Consider the following 19,937-nt stretch of genomic DNA (forward strand, 5'->3'; position numbering starts at 1 on the left):
ACCTATATAAACCCCTAAGGCTTGTGAATTCGGCCAACCCTTCCCAAGAAGTCCTAAGGACGAATTCTAACCTCTCTCCTCTCTCTTTATACCTTCTCCACTTGCTTATGGTGTTTGTGAACCATTAGAGGAGTGACACTTGTGACTCTCAGCTTTCCAAGGTCAATTCAAGGAGGAATTGGATTGTTATTGCTATATAACAATCAAGGTATGTTCTTAAACCTAATTATATGTTAATATTGATTTCCATATGCTAGAATTAGGGTTTATAGTCTTGGATTCAAAGTATGTACAATAGAGAAACCTAGATCCAAGCATTAGGGTTTGTATGAGCACATAGGATGTCTTATGACCAAAACCCATCAAAATGGATCTACAACATTCAATTTTAATATGATTTCAATTGCACTGGGTATTGGTTTGGCATATAATTCTTTAAGAATACAATGATATATTATAGCAGATTTTAAAGAATTTGAACCATTCTTTTACACGGTACTCACAAAATGTATATCAAATTCATAGATTACATTCTTTGAGAATAAAATAGATAACTTGTATAAGAAATTTCAGCCGATGATAATTTTCAATTATTGAGAATACAAGCATTATTGAAGTCGGATTTAAGAAAAATCGATATAAAGGTCTGAAAAATTCAAGAATTCAAGTATTATTGAAGAATAAAAATAGATTTGCAGGTTTGTAACGCCACGACCTTTGTATACAACAAAAAAATTCTTGAAGAATTCAAGCATTCTTCAAGAATGCTTGAATAATACGATTAATCTCTTTGAAGATACTTATGCGCTTTTTCCCTGTATCTTTATAGTATTTTTTTGTATAATATACAACATTCTTGAAGAATAAATTAATTGTTTTGAAAATTAACTTTTCAGGTCAATTTTCTTGGAGATTGATTTACCCGTTTTCCAAGTCACAATTAAATTTCATTCTTGAAGAATGATTTACTCGTTTTCCAAGTCACAATTAAATTTCATTCTTGAAGAATAACTGTTCTCACGTTATATCTCTTTTTTGACATGCAACTTTTGCTACCGAAATTTTTTGTCTACGGTGAAATTCTGGAATCAAAATCATCAAATTCAAAATGTCATCGCTCTTTCCCAACCTAAAAAATTATAATCAACAAAATTCAACTTCTAGGCTTTACAACGTGAAGCAGTAAAGATAATTTAAGATCACAAATATAGTTTAAAAAGGGGATAAATTTATATAAAATTTGTAACTGAAACCATGATTTAAGGAAAACATATGAGTTCATTTTTTTGTTAATAAATATATGTAAACTTCCAAAATTAACTTTTATTTTTTTATTAATTATTTATTGTTTTTCTAAATTTTCATTGGTTCACACATTGACTCAATAATTAAGGTTTATAAATGAACCTAACTATATATATATATATATATATATATATATATATATATATATATATATATATATATATATATATATATATATATATATAAAGTGAATATACCTAACAACCTTATATAAGTTTAGGTACCTAACTCCATAATACTACATCGGGTTGTATCATATTTACATTGTAATTGCGTAAGGTTCTTAAACTTCAACCCCATAACTTGATTACTTCCAAAATCTTTGGACTTTCAACAATATCTTTCTTTTACATCACGTCTTTCTATCGAATACCACCTATGGCCTTCATATCCTACCGCTACAAATGAAAAGATGTAGGAGAAATATAATGATGAATTTCCAAATTTTTTTGAAGTAAATCAAGTTTAGGGATGAAGTTTAAGAACCTCGGATGATTACAATGAAAATTTAATGCAAAATGACGTAGTTTGATGAGGTTAGGTACCTAAGCTTATATAAGGTTGTTAAGTATATTCACTTTACCCTATATATATATATATATATATATATATATATATATATATATATATATATATATATATATATATATATATATAAAATTACATTTTTGCCCTAAGTGACTTTAACCTAACCTAAGAATGTATGCTTCTATCCATCAGAGAATCATCGTATCCAATTCCCCTTTACACGCATCGTCGCTTCCATCGCCGACGATCCCATCGGCTTGACGACTTCTACTCACCGGCGGACGGCTGTCGGCGGCATCTACTCACCGGCGCAAGGCAGCGGACAGCGGTAGACCCCAGCGACGACTTTCGTTCTTCATTGTCATCGTCGCATACAGAGTGAGACTTACAGCCGACGACCCTTTTTTTAACCTCGTCGGCAATCTCGTGAACTCGACCGCTAGTCACTAGCGGTAGCAAGCAACGACACACTACCAGACTTCGATCCTCCACTCCGAAGCAGCAGCGTAGCGACGACGGACTCCGAATCAGGTAACATTAAGCTTTTTTCCTTGCAAATGTTGTTCGAAATCCACCTCTTCTGTTGATTTGAGCCTTACAATGCTACATACTGTTTGAATCTGTACATGGAATCTGTTTGTGGAGTTTTTTTCTTGCAAAATTAATTCGAAAGCCACATGTTATGCTGATTTGAACCTCTTCTGTTGTTTATTTTGTTGTATGCACCAAAGCTTCGAAATAATTTGTGAGACCTGTTGTTTAGTTTGTTGTATGGAGTAATTAATTTTTTAAACATATAAGGATAAAACAGAAATATCATGCACATTAAAACATAGACTTTTTATAAACTACAAGGGCGATTTATGTAATTATCTTTTTAACTCTTAAGCCGAGAGAATCAAGCAAAAATTTCCGTATCCCGAAAATACCCTTCTAGGGTTTCGTCACGTTAAAACCCTTAAAATCATTTCATCACTGAAAACGTTACATTTGGCAGGGTTTATATTACAGGGGTTTATTTCAATACACAATCTCTAGAAAGAATCTACAGCTTTCGGAGCAATTGAGGTGGAGAAAGATGGTGGAAGCTCTTGACCTTTTTTTGAAGATTGGATTAGATAAGCGCACTGCAGAGAACACCATCGCCAACAATAAAGTCACCACGAACCTTGTCGCTGTGATTAACGAGGTATGGCTGATACTGATACTCATAAGGCTGCATGTAATTGCATCATGAACAACTTATTTTGGTGTATGCGTGGGATTAGTCAAGGAGTTTTGATTGTTTCCTTCGGGAATCTGTGATTGAGGCTGTATGTCACATAATCGAGCTGTTCCTATTAACAGTTACATCAAGTCTTTCTGGAGAGATTATAGAGATGAGCTTATTAAAATAACATGCTTCTGTCTTCCGAGTTCCCAATTGAAACAAATTGCAAACAACTTGACAGTGATATGCATTTTTTGTAGTGAAAATTTATCCCATTATATTGTTCCTGACAGAATAACATCTTTACTGAGCAAAAAGAGAACAAAACAAGTTTTTCTGACTTGTTTTACGCTCATAGATTGTTTTTACAAAGATTTGACTACATTTCGATTTTTGTTTAGGCTCATGATAAAGGTTACAAGTGACTAGAAAACATTGTCAATTTAGGCTTGAGCTGATTTCGAACATTTCTACACATAAGCTGCTAAAGTTCATATAAGTTTAACATTGTTTCATTGATCTTCATTCCAAACCCCTGCTAGCAAATTTCGGCTTGGTTAGGCTCAGAAATGCACATATTCACTGTTATCACATGAAGAAGACAATATGATTTAGGCAAACAATCCATTCTTGGATTGAAAACTATAAGCATATAAATAGAACTTGGCAATTGTGAGAGTTAAATTGTATCTCTTTCTCAGGTGCTTAGAGAGTAGTTACACTTTTAAAGTAGCTTCTCTTACTTTCTGTTTGAAATGATCTCAGCTTCATATTTCTGATAAGTTTGTTTCATATTCAATGATGTATCTGTAGGCAGCTGTTACTGATGGATGCGAACGGTCTACTGGCAATCTTCTTTATACAGTAAAACTCTTTCTTTGACATATTGTTTGTCTTCCATCTTGAATATGCACATGTTGATATGCTAACTTGTAGTTTAAAATTCAACTTCTACAAGCCTCCATATTTATATTTTATGTTAGAAAAAGTAATATGAAATTTTGAGTAGCATACCAATGATTGCTTGTGCATAACAGGTTGCTACAAAATTTCCTGCCAATGCCCTTGTGCATCGTCCCAAGCTGCTGGAATACATTGTTTCTTCCAAGGTTTTGGGTTCTTGATTTCTTTTCATATGAGTATATTCATATATATGATTAATTCTTATGGTAAAACAAGTACTAAAATATACACCCATCATTAAAATGACTATGCTGTTGCTATTGCAGATAAAGACTCCTGCCCAGGTAGAAGCTGCATTTGCATTTCTTACAGTCACTGGTTCAGAGGATCTTGAAATTAGTAAATTTGAGGAAGCTTGTGGAGTTGGTATGTTATGTTTTGGTTTACCCATTTCATTCTATGTTGTAAAAATTTAACAATGTATATTGCTGAGATCCTTTATTGTTGTGGAGTAATATAATTGAAGCCCTTCTTTGCTAACAGGGGTCGAGGTCTCTCTTGAAGATATAGAAAAAACAGTTGATGAAATCTTTGAAGAGAAAAAGAGTGCAATATTGGAGCAAAGGTATCGAACAAATGGTGAGTTTCGGTTTTCTTGTATCTCCTTAATTTCCAACTGTCGAATTTGAGTCTGATGTGTCATTTGATGATTGGTTTCAGTCGGTGATCTGTTTGCTCATGTCAGAAAGAAGCAGCCTTGGGCAGATCCAAAGATTGTTAAGGTAAATAAGTTAAATAACTCACTTTTCTTGTTTTATCATATCTTTTTTTTATTATAAATAAATTGATTAGTATCTTTCCCCAGAACCTTATAGATTCAAAGCTATATGCTTTACTTGGTGAAAAGACTGCAGCAGATAACGAGAAGCCTGTAAAAAAGAAGAAAGAGAAGCCTGTTAAAGTAGAGGTGAGTGCATATTATTATATACTGATACAGCTAAAAAAGCATAATGCTTTTGTCTTTCTGATATATAAATTTTTACAGGTCAAAAGTACCCCTGAAGAAGCTCCTCAACTGACACCATCTGAAGAAGAAGTGAATCCTTATTTAATATTCCCTTCACCCGAGGAGAATTATAAGGTTACCTTTATGATTGACTGACTCATGGCTTATGTGTATTGTCTTTTTGGGTGGCATGTTTGAATATGTTTGTTTATGATTGTGTGTGTGACAACTGACAGGTGCATACAGAAGTATTTTTCAGTGATAGACCTGTGCTCAGAGCATGCAATTCCAAAGCATTGCTAGAGAAACATTTAAAGACAACAGGAGGAAAAGTTCTTACCCGTTTTCCACCAGAACCAAATGGATACCTACATATTGGTCATGCAAAGGTTCGTTTCTATTTCTACAAAAGTCATTAGAGATTAAAGTAAACATATATAGATCCTGCTTTGCTTTTTAAGTTTTAAGATTTAAGTTACATACTATGATGTGTATGTGCAGGCTATGTTTGTTGACTTTGGTCTTGCAAAAGAGAGAGATGGTGGCTGCTACTTGAGGTATGATGATACAAATCCTGAAGCTGAGAAAAAAGAATACATCGATCATATTGAAGAAATTGTAGGATGGATGGGGTGGAAACCTTTCAAGGTAAAGTTTTACTACCAATATGAACAATGTACTTTATTTGTACATCATAGTAATGTGATTATATATGTATGTTACCACTAAAGTACATTGCATATATTGATTGATAAAAGTAGTAAAGCATGTCTCCCTTTTTGCTGCAATTTAAAAATTTCAGATCACATACACGAGTGATTATTTTCAAGAACTGTATGATTTAGCAGTGGAGCTCATTCACAGGGGACATGCCTATGTGGATCACCAGGTTTATTATTAAATTAAATATTTTATTTTATTTGTTTTAGTATACAGAAACTTGAACTGATTGTATTCATATTTATATTTTATATTATTAATAGAGTGGTGATGAAATAAAAGAGTACAGAGAAAAAAAGATGAATAGTCCATGGAGGGATAGGCCCATTTCAGAATCACTTAAACTCTTTAATGATATGAAATGTGGGTTGATTGAAGAAGGAAAAGCTACACTTAGAATGAAACAAGATATGCAGAGTGACAATTTTAATATGTATGACCTCATTGCATATCGAATCAAGGTAAGTATCAAAAAAGCTATATATATTTTTATATTCTTTTGCATTAATTGATTTTTTTTTTTTTTTTTTTTTTTCAGTTTACACCTCATCCACATGCGGGAGACAAGTGGTGTATTTACCCAAGTTATGATTATGCACATTGCATTGTGGATTCTCTTGAAAATATCACACATTCAGTATGTTTTCTTTAGTATTTGTGTTTTTATATAAACATACTGATAAAATTAAAAAAGAAAACAGTAATATATTGGAAGGATACTAATAGTTAAGTATACAAGTATAACTAATAAGTTTAAATTAAAAAAAAAAGTATTTTCCTTTAAGAAGTTGTCATGAAAACCGAGTTGCAAATGGGAAAAACAGTAGAGATGATAAGATAAAAGTAAAAAAAATAATCTGAACTTACCATGCTTTCAGGGTTGAAAGAAAGAATGATTTATTTTGTGAGAATATAGAAAAATATTTGATATTTTTTTGTTGTAGCTTTGCACACTTGAATTTGAGACACGTCGTGCTTCATACTACTGGTTACTAGACGCCCTAAGCCTTTACCAGCCTTACGTATGGGAATATTCACGTTTGAATATAACCAACACAGTAATGTCAAAACGCAAGGTAAGTCAAAGTCAAAGTCAAACAATGTTTTTTTTTTTTTTAAATAAAAGGGAATAATATAATGACATGACATGTGTTTTTTATAGTTGAATCGGCTTGTGACTGAAAATTATGTTGATGGATGGGACGACCCTCGTTTAATGACACTAGCTGGATTGAGGCGCAGAGGTGTGACATCAACTGCAATAAATGGTTTTGTTAGAGGAATTGGGATTACAAGAAGGTAGTCATTTCTAACTTTTTTTATTTTTTTTAATTTTTTTTAACTAGATAAGTTTAATAGATAAGCATATTGTACTTATTTATGGTCATGTTTGCTTTATTAGTGATGGTAGTATGATTCGTTTGGAACGCCTCGAGTATCATGTACGTGAAGAGTTAAATAAAACAGCTTCACGTACAATGGTCGTCCTGCATCCACTAAAGGTACTCTTCATATCTACACTAAATTACACTTTTGGTCCCTCAAAAACTTTTATCTTACGATTTCGCTTCTTGTGACATTTTTGGTCTCGATTTTTCCAATTATGATCCGAAAATATAGTCATTTTACTTGTTATTAAGGACCCAAGTTGCAAAAGAAAAACTTTACGGTTACCAAAATTGTAAAAATCGGATAATACTTGGGAACTAAAAATGTAATTTACTCCAATATCATTGTAATTTACATTTTTGGTCACTCAATAAAAGTTATCTTGCAATTTAGGTTAATATAAAAACCTCAAAGTGCTAGAGAAAACTTTTGGGGACCAAAAATGTGATTTATGTTAATATTATTCCCGACAAACTCTTTACAATAGTAATAAATTTTAATGTTTTTAGGTTGTTATTACAAATCTTGAGGGCAGTTTAGTAACAGAACTTGATGCAAAGAAATGGCCAGATGCACCAGGGGATAATCCATCTTCTTACTACAAGGTTGGCATTTTATTTTATTAATAATTCTGTTTTAAAATTTTTTGTATGACTGCATTGTATTGTTATTATTTTTCTTGACAGGTACCCTTTTCAAAAGTTGTTTATATCGAGCAATCTGACTTTCGAATGAAGGATTCAAAAGACTATTATGGGCTTGCTCCTGGAAAGACCGTTCTACTCAGGTCTGTTGCTTGCTATAATAATGGAATGGAATCACAAACGAATGGATTGGTACATTCCATTGTCATGTTGAATGGAATGAGCCAGTCCAACATGTTCTTTGTTAGAAACAACATGAAATTATATGGATGGCTCCATTCCATTCCATTCCTATGTATTCTTCATTCCGCTTTCCATTCCCTCTTCAATTACCATATAACAAACACTAATCAAACAATATCTTTTCATTCAGATATGCATACCCTATCAAGTGTACTGAAGTAGTACTTTCTGAAGACAAAAAGACTGTTGTTGAAGTACATGTTGAATATGATCCAGACAAAAAGACAAAACCAAAGGCAAGCAAGCTTTTTAATTTTTAATTTTTTATAAACTTCTCTTTTTTATTTAATGATATTTTTATTCATAAACTTTTTATTTTATTTATATTTATATGCACAGGGTGTTCTTCATTGGGTTGCAGAGCCTTCTCCTGGAGTTGATCCATTAAAAGTGGAAGTCAGACTTTTTGACAAACTCTTTCTTTCTGAGGTTCGTCATTTTTATTTACTTATTATAAAGTTTTCCGACCAATTAATTTCATTTAATCCTTTTTTTTTTTTTTTATATATATACTAAATAAATACAGAATCCTGGAGAACTTGACAAGTGGCTTGATGATTTAAACCCGGATTCCAAAGTGGTGATACCATGCGCATATGCTGTACCATCTCTCAAACATGCAGAAGTAGACGACAAATTTCAGTTCGAAAGACTTGGTAAATTATATAAAAAATTATAAAACTTTTAAAAAAAAAAAATAAAAATTGAATAAATATTAATTTGATGAAAATTATCAGGTTATTTTGTGGCTGATAAGGATTCGACACCGGAAAAGCTCATTTTTAACCGGACTGTTACCCTGCGCGACAGCTATGGAAAAGCCTGGAAGTAGTTGACTTTGTTACAGCTAAATTTATAAAAATAGTTTTTTTTAATCATCTTTTTAATGTAACTTTTGATGCTTATGTTTAAAATGGTGTCTTGTTAGTTGTTACTTGTTTACTAAATTAGCAGTGATGATTGGTTTATGTTCTCCAAAGTCGGTAATAGTGATCGGTCTGCCTCTCTGTAAAGAACTTGCAAGATTCATAAACATTTTGAATCATAGTTTTTTGGATCGTATTATTTTGGAAACTAGCTTATAAGCTAGTTAATAAACTAGCTTATTTTTGACGAAAGAGCATAAAACCAGAACATTGCAAGAAATCAACAAATTGCATTTTATGAATAAATTGAATGGTAAAACTTGAAGTCAATGGATCCGACATGATTTGTCCCGTCTTTAGTTTAACAACACAACCAAATAAAACATAAAAAATGGTCGACTTAAAAAACTATATCACACAAAGCATGGATCTTAGACTAGAAAAAAGTATGCTTGTTTGTTATGTTGTGTGATGGTATTTTTGGGGAACTCATTAATCTTTAAGTTACAGTTTTAGTTTATTATTTTAGATTTATTATTTTAGATACTTCAGAGGGTTGTGGGAAAGGTAAGCCTTGATCGTGCACATCTTTCTATCTTCATGATATTGATTTTTGGAATATTCTGATATGACTTTACTTTTGGAACAATAGATCTTTTTGTAAACAATAACGGTTAATGGTTGTTTTGTAAACTTATGTTTTTATGATTTTTGAAGGGTTACAGGAGAACTGTATTCCGTCGGAGGATCATCGGTATGTTCGGTTTTGATGGATTCAGTATAATGAGTCAGAGGAATCTGCAGTTCAAGTATGCGAGGTTTTGGTTTGGGTTTTCTGCGGCATAAGTGAAGGAAGGTAGGTTACCTAGAAGCACTTCGAGTTAGGAAGTTTCCTTGTTATGTTTCTCAAGAATCCATGAATGCAGGTGTTGCCCTCGTAGCAGGAAGTTGTTGGGTAAGGAACTCGTTGTGGCCAATAGTTCATTTCGGAGCGCCTAGTATTAGGTCAAGAAGCGTTTGGGCCGTTCAAATTAGGTATAAGTTTTTGAGAGATTGGTTAGCTTGCAATATGGATTGCTATCTTCGGTCAAGGATGAGAATTTGTTGATATGTCAATCAACTTCAGGGTTCGTTGTGTGTAACTTCGTGTGGGCTTTGTTCAGCAGTATATGAGATCCGAGGGTTTAGCTTGTCAGTCCAAGTTTGATCGATTGGTCATTTCGTTAATCGTCAACAGTTGAGGTTGTTCGAAGGTCTCTAGTTATGACAGTTAAAGGTGCAGATACTTAAACATGCAAAAGAATGCAACAAAAATCCGGATAATGTTTAAGAGCAAAGTACGTTACAATTTAAAAAAAAAGCTTTTAGAGAGGGTAGCTTTGTCATAATTACATAAGCAAAATTATTATCATCTGCATGTCCATTCAATACCAAAAAAAGAAGTTAAAATATTAGGCCTAAGATTTAGTAACAGGACACGTTGATTAAACTTAAGCAACACAATAGAGTTTCTTAATCTTATAAGAAGCTTTGGAATTAGTTAAAACAAGAGTAAATTACTAAAATCATTCCTATGGTTTGGTCAAAATAACACGTTTGGTCCCTAACTTTTTTTTTTTGCATCCGGATCGTCTCTGTGGTTTGATTTTGTTGCGTTTTTCGTCTTGGTCAAAATTGCACGTTTGGTCCCTAACTTTATGTACGTAAGGGACGAAAAATGCAACAAAATCAAACCACATGGACGATCCGAATGCAAAAAAAAGTTAGGGACCAAACGTGCAATTTTGACCAAACGATAGGGACGATTTCAATAATTTACTCTTAAAACAAATAAGTAGATTTAATAATTAACAAAATAAAACTTACAAACTTTTGATTTAGAGGTTAAACACTTATTCGTTTTCCCACTGATACTATACTCAAATCACATTAATGGGCTAGTGACACACAAATAACACAATGTTGTAACGGGCTTAATCTGTGTAATCGGGAACCAGTGTTGAAACTGAAACCATTGAAACCGGAATAGGTATACCTAACCTGGTCTGGTTTTCGGTCTATGTTTTCTAGAAATCTTGGTGTTCGGTTTTTCGGTCTCCGATCCGATTCGGGTCGGGTCCGAGCCGTTGCTCACCCATATTTTCAGCAATGAAGTTGATAAAGACTGATATACGCAATAAAATATGTGATTAATTTTTGAGCGGTTATTTAGTGTCATGTATCGAATTTTTTTTTATAAGTATCGGTAATGATACAATTTTGAAAATATTAAATCCTCGTCGAGTACAATTGTAAGAAGTTTAATATCGTTGCATCATGGGACGCCTTGGTGCAACCATGGTGCGCTTTTTAGAACTATGTTTAAATCTAAATTATATTTATCAAAAAACTTGTATTTTTCAATTTTTTTTCTTGATTTGGTTCTTTTAGCAATTTTATTGAATATTTTTCAGTCTTACACAATTCTTTTTTGAAAAGAACCCTCATTTGAAGAAAAAAAACTCAATTTTTTTAGAAAACCCTCACATTTGTTAAACTTTTTCATCTCAATCGTTTGATTCCCCTATTTTCTTGTTGTTATTGTTGTTTATGGTGTTCTATGGTTTTTAACATTAACATTTTAGAAAAACATTTAGTTTATTTACGATTAAAAATTAGAAATCTACTTTTCTATCTTCATCCATGGATTCTTTATTCATATGCATTTAATTGGAAGTATTGATCCAATTTTAAAATTTTGTTTCGCAATTTTATAATCCAAGTTTTCAGTGTTTTTAAACAAATTGAAAAGATTGTCGTGCCAAATTTTTGTTGGAAAATACATATCAAAATCCATTACATGATGTTCAAAGATAGTAGCATGTAAATAACAACGGTCTAGGTTGGCTTGACATTTTATATTGTTTTTAGAATCAAACAGAAAACAACCTTCAAACTCCAATCTATATATGGAATACAATTTCAATTTTCATGTTAAAAATATTTTCAATGTCAAAAGTGATTTGATCCAAAATAATCTTTTTATATTCATTTGATACTCATTATTTCCCATTAATAACCTTATCAATAATAGTCAAATCAATAAATTCTTTAAGTATTGTATTATTATCCGATTTCAAATCAGGGACGCAAATATTTGGTTAGCAAACACAAACCTTTGGTGTGTATACTGCATGCTAGGGGCGGTGTTCCCACGCGACACCGGATTGCCAACTCATACCTCCCGCTCCCCCACTTCCACACTATACACCATAATGTCATATAAAACTATAATGAAAACAAAAGGAAAAACCATGATTATTAAGAAAAAGTTAGGATCGATTAGGGATGAGTTATAAAACCGAAAAATCGGACCGGAACCGGAACCGGTATAACCGGAAAATGTTTAAACGGTTCGGGTATTGGGTTCCAAATTTAGTTTTATCCGGGTTCCGAGTATTTCGGATACGGGTCCAACGGGTCCGGGTATTCCGGGTAAAAAAACCGGAACCGGATATGTAAAAAAACCGGAACCGAGTTTAATGGACCGGAACCGATTTTTGTATGTTTTATAAAGTTTTTATATAGGAAATATAAATAAATATGTAAAAAAAGATTATAAGTTGATGAGTATTTTATAATAATCTATACAAGTTTTAAAAAATGAATATACTAGGAATATATTTTTGGTATAGAAATTTATATAAAAAATTGTGTCGGTTAAAGATGAAATATTATTTATACATTTTTGATCTAAAGAAAATGGATGTAGGATTGGAGATGGTTGTTTATTATAATCTCAATTTGCATATGAGCTCTCATAATAATAATAATAATAAAAAGAGAAAACATTGAAGTAATGGAAAATTCACAGATACGAAGCATGACATTCATCTAACAAAATCTCAGCCTATCTCTTATTCCCTTCTAGGGTGAACTTTATTTGTAAGAACCATAATTTATATGTAATATTAATATTAGATAAATGGTTATAAGTTTGATTTTATATGTTAAACAATGGTTTAATTAAAAATGGTGATTTCGTCATTTGTAGGAAATTTTTAAAAATTGGCTTATGGTGTTTTATTTGAGTGAATTTGACTATATAATAGTGTATTTGATAAAAAAGAGTGAAATCGAAAGTTTTATTATTTTTAGTATCAACTTGTTTTGTTGGCTTAATGGGTTAAAGTTCTATAAACTTTTAGCCTATTTATAGTGGATCTTTTACAAAAGGTTATATATTCATTTTATTCAAGTTAGAAAACACAGATAATCAAAATATCTCTTTGATTAATAGGAAAATTGCTCAAAACCTATATTGTGTTTTTGTGTACTAACCATATCTCGGTATCTATACATATATATACTCCTAAACTACCAACTTATAGAATAAGATTACAATTAGGAAACATGACCAACTTGCCATATTTATTGATTGCTTGGTCTCCAAGGTCCTACGTGACTTAGGATTCCAACAATCACCCCCAAATCTCTAAGTCCTTCTAGAGAATTCTTCAACCCCGATCAAGCTCCGCATTTCCTTGAACTTGGTTCGAGCTAATGGTTTCGTAAGAATATTCACCCTTTGTTCTTCACCGGGAATGTATTCCACCTCCACTTGTTCCCTTTCGACATAATTACGAATGAAGTGAAACCTCGTGTGAATGTGTTTACTCCTTCCATGAAAAACGGGATTCTTAGTTAGTTCGATAGCCGACTTGTTATCAACTCTAAGAATAACTTTCTCTTGTGCTTTGTTCATGATTTCCCCAAGCAAATCTTGAAGCCATATTGCTTGACATGCACTCGCTGTGGGTGCCATGAACTCAGCCTCGCAAGATGATAAAGCAACGGTATCTTGCTTTTGTGAACACCATGTAATTGGTGATGACCCATAGTAGAAAATGTGACCGGTTGTGCTTCTTCCGTCATCCGGGTCAACATTGTGACTACTATCACTATAACCAATAAGCCGCTTTTGACCCATTCTCTCGTACTTAATTCTGTATCCCGTTGTTCCTCGTAAGTATCTTAGAATGTGTTTGATTGCACCACCGTGTGATTCTCTTGGACTTTGCATATATTGGCTAACAACTCCAACCGCATATGTCATATCGGGTCTTGTTTGCAAGAGGTATCTAAGACATCCTACCACCTTTCGATATTGTGTTGGGTCGATTTCGGGTTCATCTTCGGCCTTCGACAATTTATTTCCCGGTTCCATCGGTATGTGGGTTGGATTGCAATCATGTAAACCGACTTCTTTTAAAATGCGTTTAGCATATGCTTCTTGGTTTATAGTAATCCCCGATTCTTCTTGCTTAACTTCAATGCCTAGGTAATAAGTTAATCTTCCAAGATCCGACATCTCAAAGTTCTTGGACATCTCTAATTTGAACTTCTTGATCATGCTCAAATTTGTACCTGTGACAAATAAGTCATCAACATAAATTGCTAAAATTAGCAAGTTAGGTCCTTCACATTTCCGGTACACCGATGGTTCTTTCATGCACTTTTGAAATTTCATATTCTTCAAAATCCCATCAAGCTTCGTGTTCCATGCTCGAGGTGCTTGTCTTAGACCATATAGTGCTTTTGTAAGGCGATATACTTTATGCTCGTTGCCTTTCTTTATATAGCCTTCCGGTTGTGACACATAAACAGTTTCTTTTAATTCTCCATGTAAGAATGCTGTTTTTACATCTAAGTGGTGAAGCTCCCATCCATGAGTAGCTGCTAAGGCTATAAGAAACCGAATGGTTTCAATTCGAGCTACCGGGGCAAACACTTCCTGAAAATCAATACCGGGTTGTTGCACGTAACCTTTAACAACCAACCTTGCCTTGTATTTATTAATGGCTCCATCTACATTTTTCTTTAATTTGAACACCCACTTGAGTCCAATTGGCTTCACCGCCATAGGTTTGTTCACAAGAGTCAAAGTATTATTTTTGTTTATCGACTTGATTTCCGCATCCATGGCCTTGACCCATTCCGGTTCATTCTTCGCTTCTTCAACCGATACCGGCTCGTCATTGGTTGTTAGAAGGAGTTCTTCGAGATTGTCAAGATCAAGCTCATAATCTTGAAATCGTCTTTGAGGTACTCTTGCTCTCGAGGGTCTTTGACTTGTAGCTCCTTGTTGAACATTATTATTTACTGGACTTGGTTGTGGATTATCTTATACTTCCCCTTCATCTCCAATCTCATGATCTGATTGAATTGGATCATTATTTACATCGTTTCCTTGGTTGGTGCTCACATCGTCTCTTGGATAGTCCCATGGTATTACGAATGAGCCCGGTTCTTCATTGTTGGTTCCTGCTTCTTTAATCCAATCCCACCCTTTGGTTTCATCAAAAATAACATCTCGACTCACGATTATTTTTTGTGTTACCGGGTTAAATAACCGGTAAGTTTTCGTACCCGATTCGAAACCAACATATACTAGTGGTCTTGATCTTGCATCCAACTTCTTTTGATTAACCGGTTCAACTTTTGCATGTGCTAAACACCCAAATATACGAACATTTTCTAAATTCGGTTTTCTTTTATACAACTTTTCGTATGGAGTTGTATCACCAAGGACTCTTGTGTACACTCGATTGATTAGATTTGTTGAGTGATTTACTGCTTCTCCCCATAAGTAGTTTGGAACATGCATTGCCTTCATTATACTTCGTGTCATGTCCATAAGAGTTCGGTTTCTTCGTTCCACAATTCCGTTTTGTTGTGGAGAGTATGGGGCGGTGAGATGGCGTTTAACTTCGTTTTGCTCATAAAAAGAATTAAACTCGAGAGAGGTAAACTCACCTCCTCGATCACTTCTAAACACTTTCAAAGGCTTTCCAATTTCATTTTCTACCAAAGCTTTGAATTTTTTGAAGTGTGTAAACGCCTCACTCTTTTCTTTTATGAGATAAATCCACATAAATCGTGAAAAACCATCAATTAGTGTAAAAATGTACCTATTTTGACCCTTGGTTGCCGACGTGATCGGACCGCATAAATCACCGTGAACAAGCTCCAATGGTTGTTTCGCTTTGTATGTCGTCATGGTTGGGAAGGACTTTCTTGTTTGCTTGCCGACTAAGCACGATTCACATAATTGATTCTCATGATCTAATTTCGGTAACCCTTTGACTAAACCCTTCTTGGACATCTTTTTCATTGACTCGAAATTGATGTGCCCAAGTCTTGCATGCCATCGCCACGCATCTTCACTTAGTCTTGAATGAAGGCAAATAGGAACTCCAATTTGTAATTTTATTTTATAAAGGCGGTTTGAAGTTCTTTGTACTTTCATTAATAAGCAATTATCGACATCGTGTATGGTTAAATAGTTGTCTTTCATTCGAATATCACACCTGGCTTCAGTTGCTTGTCCGAGACTTATAATGTTGTTTTTGAGATCCGGTATGTAGTAAATCTCCGTCATCAGCCTTTGTTGACCTTTCTTGCCTTGGAAAAGTATAGCACCTTTTCCCTTGATTTTTACACACAAGTTGTCTCCAAATTTAACCCTCCCGGTTATGCCTTCGTCAAGCTTGGAGAAAAATGACCGGTTCCCCATCATGTGATTGCTCGCCCCATTATCCAAATACCACACATCGTTTTCTTGTGAGTCGTATCGAGACGGTATCACCTTCTCTTCATTCAAAAACACGGTCTCGTTTAAAAATACGGCCTCGTCGATATCGTCATATTCAACAAAATTACTTTCTTGTAATTTTTTGATTCGGTCCGGGCATTGAGACGCAAAATGGCCCGGTTTATCGCACCGGTAACAAATAATATTGGAGCGGTCCTTTTTAGGTTTGCGGTTTGTTTCAGAATTAGAATTGGGCTTTCCTCCTTGGGCTTGTGTTGTTTTATTTTGGTTATTTCCGTGTGGGGCTTTATTGGATTTGGGCCCATTTGAATTTTTTGATCCAGCAGACCCAAACCCAGATCCTTCTTGCTGATTATACCCACCCGATCCACCAGCCCCTTTCCATTTGCCCTTCGTCGCTGTATTCTTCCGATTCGAGTTTCCACCATGGTCGACGAACAGGACCCTCGTCTGACCTTCACCTCCGGTCTCGTCCTCCTCCCTAATCCTTTCTTCATACGCCTTTAGCCGTCCTACTACATCTTCAAATCCGATGGTTTTCAAGTCCAGTACCTGCTCTAATGATGCGACGATGTGGATGAATTTTGCCCTTGGTAGTGATTTCAAGAATTTCTTCACCATTCTTTGTTCATTGATCGATTCACCTAGTGCGGCTGCCTTGGATGCAATTCCAGACAGCTTTCCCGTGAAAGAGTCGATCGAATCTGACTCAGTCATCTTCAAACGATCGAAATCAGACATTAAGGTCTGTAATCGTGCCTCCTTCACGCGGTCAGCCCCCATGTGCCTTGATTTGATTGCTTCCCAAAGTCCCTTGGAAGATTCTTGTTCACCGATTTGGATTATTAGTTCTTCAGGTATCGATTGATAAATTAAACCTATAGCTAAATCATCTTTGTCTTGATTTTTTGTAGTTCCAGGATCAATTATCTCCCAAGCTTTCTGAATCTTTAATACTACCTTCATTCTCATTGACCACACCGTGTAGTTTGTTGACGTGAGCATAGGGCACTGAACAGAGGTTGATCCAATTTCTTTCACCCTCACCGAAGCCTCTCCATCCCCTCCTGACATGTTGACCTACTTATCAACAGGTAAGATTTGATCTCACAGCTTCTTGTTTCTGAGGCTCTGATACCAATTCAAGTTAGAAAACACAAATAATCAAAATATCTTTTTGATTAATAGGAAAATTGCTCAAAACCTATATTGTGTTTTTGTGTACAAACCATATCTCGGTATCTATACATATATACTCCTAAACTACCAACTTGTAGAATAAGATTACAATTAGGAAACATGACTAACTTGCCATATTTATTGATTGCTTGGTCTCCAAGGTCCTACGTGACTTAGGATTCCAACAATTTTGTTGTTTAATTATTCTAACAATTTTTTTTAATTAGAACCTCTAATCATGTTACAATTAACTCATCCCTATGAACGTACAGTATATATTAGAATCACATAACTAAAAGCTCATATTTCACAGTAATATTAAACCAACTTTGTTATATCACGTTACTTTTTAAAAAAAAAATCAATGTCGTCAATAACCTAAATGTAATTTTTTGTTTATTAATTTTTTTATAACGGTTGAAAGATTATGCAATTGAGATAATTACAAAAAATAATAATAAAAAAAATCTGGGTTTTCCGGTTCTAAACCCATTTTACCCGGTTCCACCTTACCCACTTTCCTATTTCCGGGTTTTTTGGTTCTAGACCCACTTTACCCGGAACCGAACCGGAACCGGTTCCTATATACCGGTCCGGTTTCCGATTCTAAAAGATCTCGTTAAACGGTTCCGGGTTTTCCAGGTCCAGGTCCATCCGATCCGGTTTGGGACCCACTTTCATCCCTAGGATCGATGTTGCTTTTGGTTCTTAATTTGTATCATCGTCTTCAAGGATTAATCACTAAAATGATAAAAAAAATGGATACTGGTTACGAGATAATTATCTTTTAAATATTTATAATAGTTTAATTATTTATTTGATAAATAATATTCGCAAAATATGTTCTCTTTTTATGAAATGACATCACTTCGTATAGAAAAAGTTTGCTGTTTTTCAAAAGAAAAAATTTGTAGGAGATACAATCGTCTAGAAAAAATAAATAAATTTTAAAAAGTCCATTTTGAAAATTTATTTTATCAAAACCTTCAAACATGGTTATTATTATTATTATTATTATTATTATTATTATTATTATTATTATTATAGAACAGTGATTTGGAAACACTCTAATCTACTTTTAAATTTCGCATGTCTCATACGGGACTTGAATGTGTGGCTACATCACACCTGCATATGTCCGATGCCCAAGTTGGAGAAATTTGGTGGTTAACCACCGTGAAATTTAATCGTTTTTTTTAATGAAATGGTTAAATTGTGTGTATATATTGAAAGAATGATTGTAAAATGTTGACGAGGAAAGTGATGTGGCGTTGACATGATATGAAATGTTGAAATGATAAAAGATTGGTATGTCTTATGGTCTAAAGTACACTTTTGGTCTAAAGTACACTTTTGTGAGAGGTAATATGATTAGCACCCATGCCATTACCATTAATTACTCCTCCCTTTACAACCTTTGCATATATCATATGGATTTGCATGTTGTTCTTAATAACATCTCTAATATATGGTTTAATGAGAGATTTCAATGAGGTGGTAAACCTAATTATCATTCAATAGACGAAATGTTATCATTGTGAGATGTCATTTTTAATATTCAATGGATTTAGAATTTATTGACCATTAAACTTTTCACTTGGAAAAAGAAAAGTTATCTAATTCATAAATAAATGTTTAAAATATATTTTATTCAACTTCTTAGAGTTCAAAACATTCACAGATGAACAAATTAAACAAAACATCCACCTTTTATTATTATTATTATTATTATTATTATTATTATTATTATTATTATCGTTTTATTGACATTAGGTAACCGGCTAAAAGTATAAATGAACAAATTAAACAAAACATCCGGTTTTACTAGACCTTAAACATGTACAAAGAGACATTTTCGTGAAAATTTAAGGGTCTTTATATCATTTTCCCTTACATATTCTTTATTAAGTTATTGTCATCTCCCACCCTTATGAACGGAAAGAAAGAGAATCGCTTCCTTATCTTCGATAATTTCCTGGTGATATATACTTTTTGTTCCGAATTGATAGTCCACTTTTGACTTTTGAATTTTTTTTTCAACTTGGACCTTAAATATTTTTATTTGTGTTATATATTACTTGATAAAACTTATAACAATGAAAAAACATTTAAAATACAATCTATTCATATATTTTGCATCAAATATTATCTATGAAACACAAAAATATTTAAGGTCAAAATTTTAAGAAAAAAAAACTTTAAAAGTCAAAAATAAACTATCAATTTGAAACAGAGATAGTAAATGTTTAATCTTGAAACTAGCAAAATATAGTTATTTTTATGTACTTGCTATAACCTATATTAACATTGGTAAAGTACATTAAATAAATCAAAATATATATACGATAAG

General features: G+C 33.4%; 1 protein-coding gene across 2 annotated transcripts; it reads left to right on the top strand.

The window, feature by feature from the left end:
- The first annotated feature begins 2,012 nt into the window (after positions 1–2,012).
- On the top strand, positions 2,013–9,010 carry LOC111900267 (glutamine--tRNA ligase). 2 transcript variants are annotated; one of them, XM_023896146.3, is made up of 23 exons: positions 2,013–2,364; positions 2,831–3,022; positions 3,857–3,907; positions 4,081–4,152; positions 4,273–4,372; positions 4,490–4,585; positions 4,667–4,728; positions 4,812–4,913; positions 4,992–5,087; positions 5,189–5,341; positions 5,454–5,600; positions 5,755–5,841; positions 5,936–6,133; positions 6,211–6,309; positions 6,617–6,748; positions 6,835–6,971; positions 7,075–7,174; positions 7,571–7,666; positions 7,748–7,848; positions 8,079–8,184; positions 8,288–8,377; positions 8,475–8,604; positions 8,686–9,010. In XM_023896146.3, the coding sequence occupies exons 2-23, from the start codon at positions 2,912–2,914 to the stop codon at positions 8,778–8,780; spliced, it is 2,361 nt and encodes a 786-aa protein (XP_023751914.1). In that variant the 5' UTR covers positions 2,013–2,364; positions 2,831–2,911; the 3' UTR covers positions 8,781–9,010. The 2 variants fall into 2 exon arrangements, with proteins under 2 accessions (XP_023751914.1, XP_023751915.1); XM_023896147.3 differs by having other exon boundaries at positions 2,845–3,022.
- The last annotated feature ends 10,927 nt before the right edge of the window (positions 9,011–19,937 follow it).

The sequence above is a fragment of the Lactuca sativa genome, chromosome 2 (genome assembly GCF_002870075.4).
Source record: "Lactuca sativa cultivar Salinas chromosome 2, Lsat_Salinas_v11, whole genome shotgun sequence".
In the NCBI taxonomy this organism is placed as follows: domain Eukaryota; kingdom Viridiplantae; phylum Streptophyta; class Magnoliopsida; order Asterales; family Asteraceae; genus Lactuca; species Lactuca sativa.

Excerpts from the sequence above, each read along its gene's own strand:
- LOC111900267 (XM_023896146.3), top strand. The coding sequence starts at position 2,912 with ATGGTGGAAGCTCTTGACCTTTTTTTGAAGATTGGATTAGATAAGCGC. Across the intron at positions 4,586-4,666 it reads GCAAAGGTATCGAACAAATG|TCGGTGATCTGTTTGCTCAT; the intron begins GTGAGTTTCGGT and ends GATTGGTTTCAG. Across the intron at positions 4,729-4,811 it reads CAGATCCAAAGATTGTTAAG|AACCTTATAGATTCAAAGCT; the intron begins GTAAATAAGTTA and ends ATCTTTCCCCAG.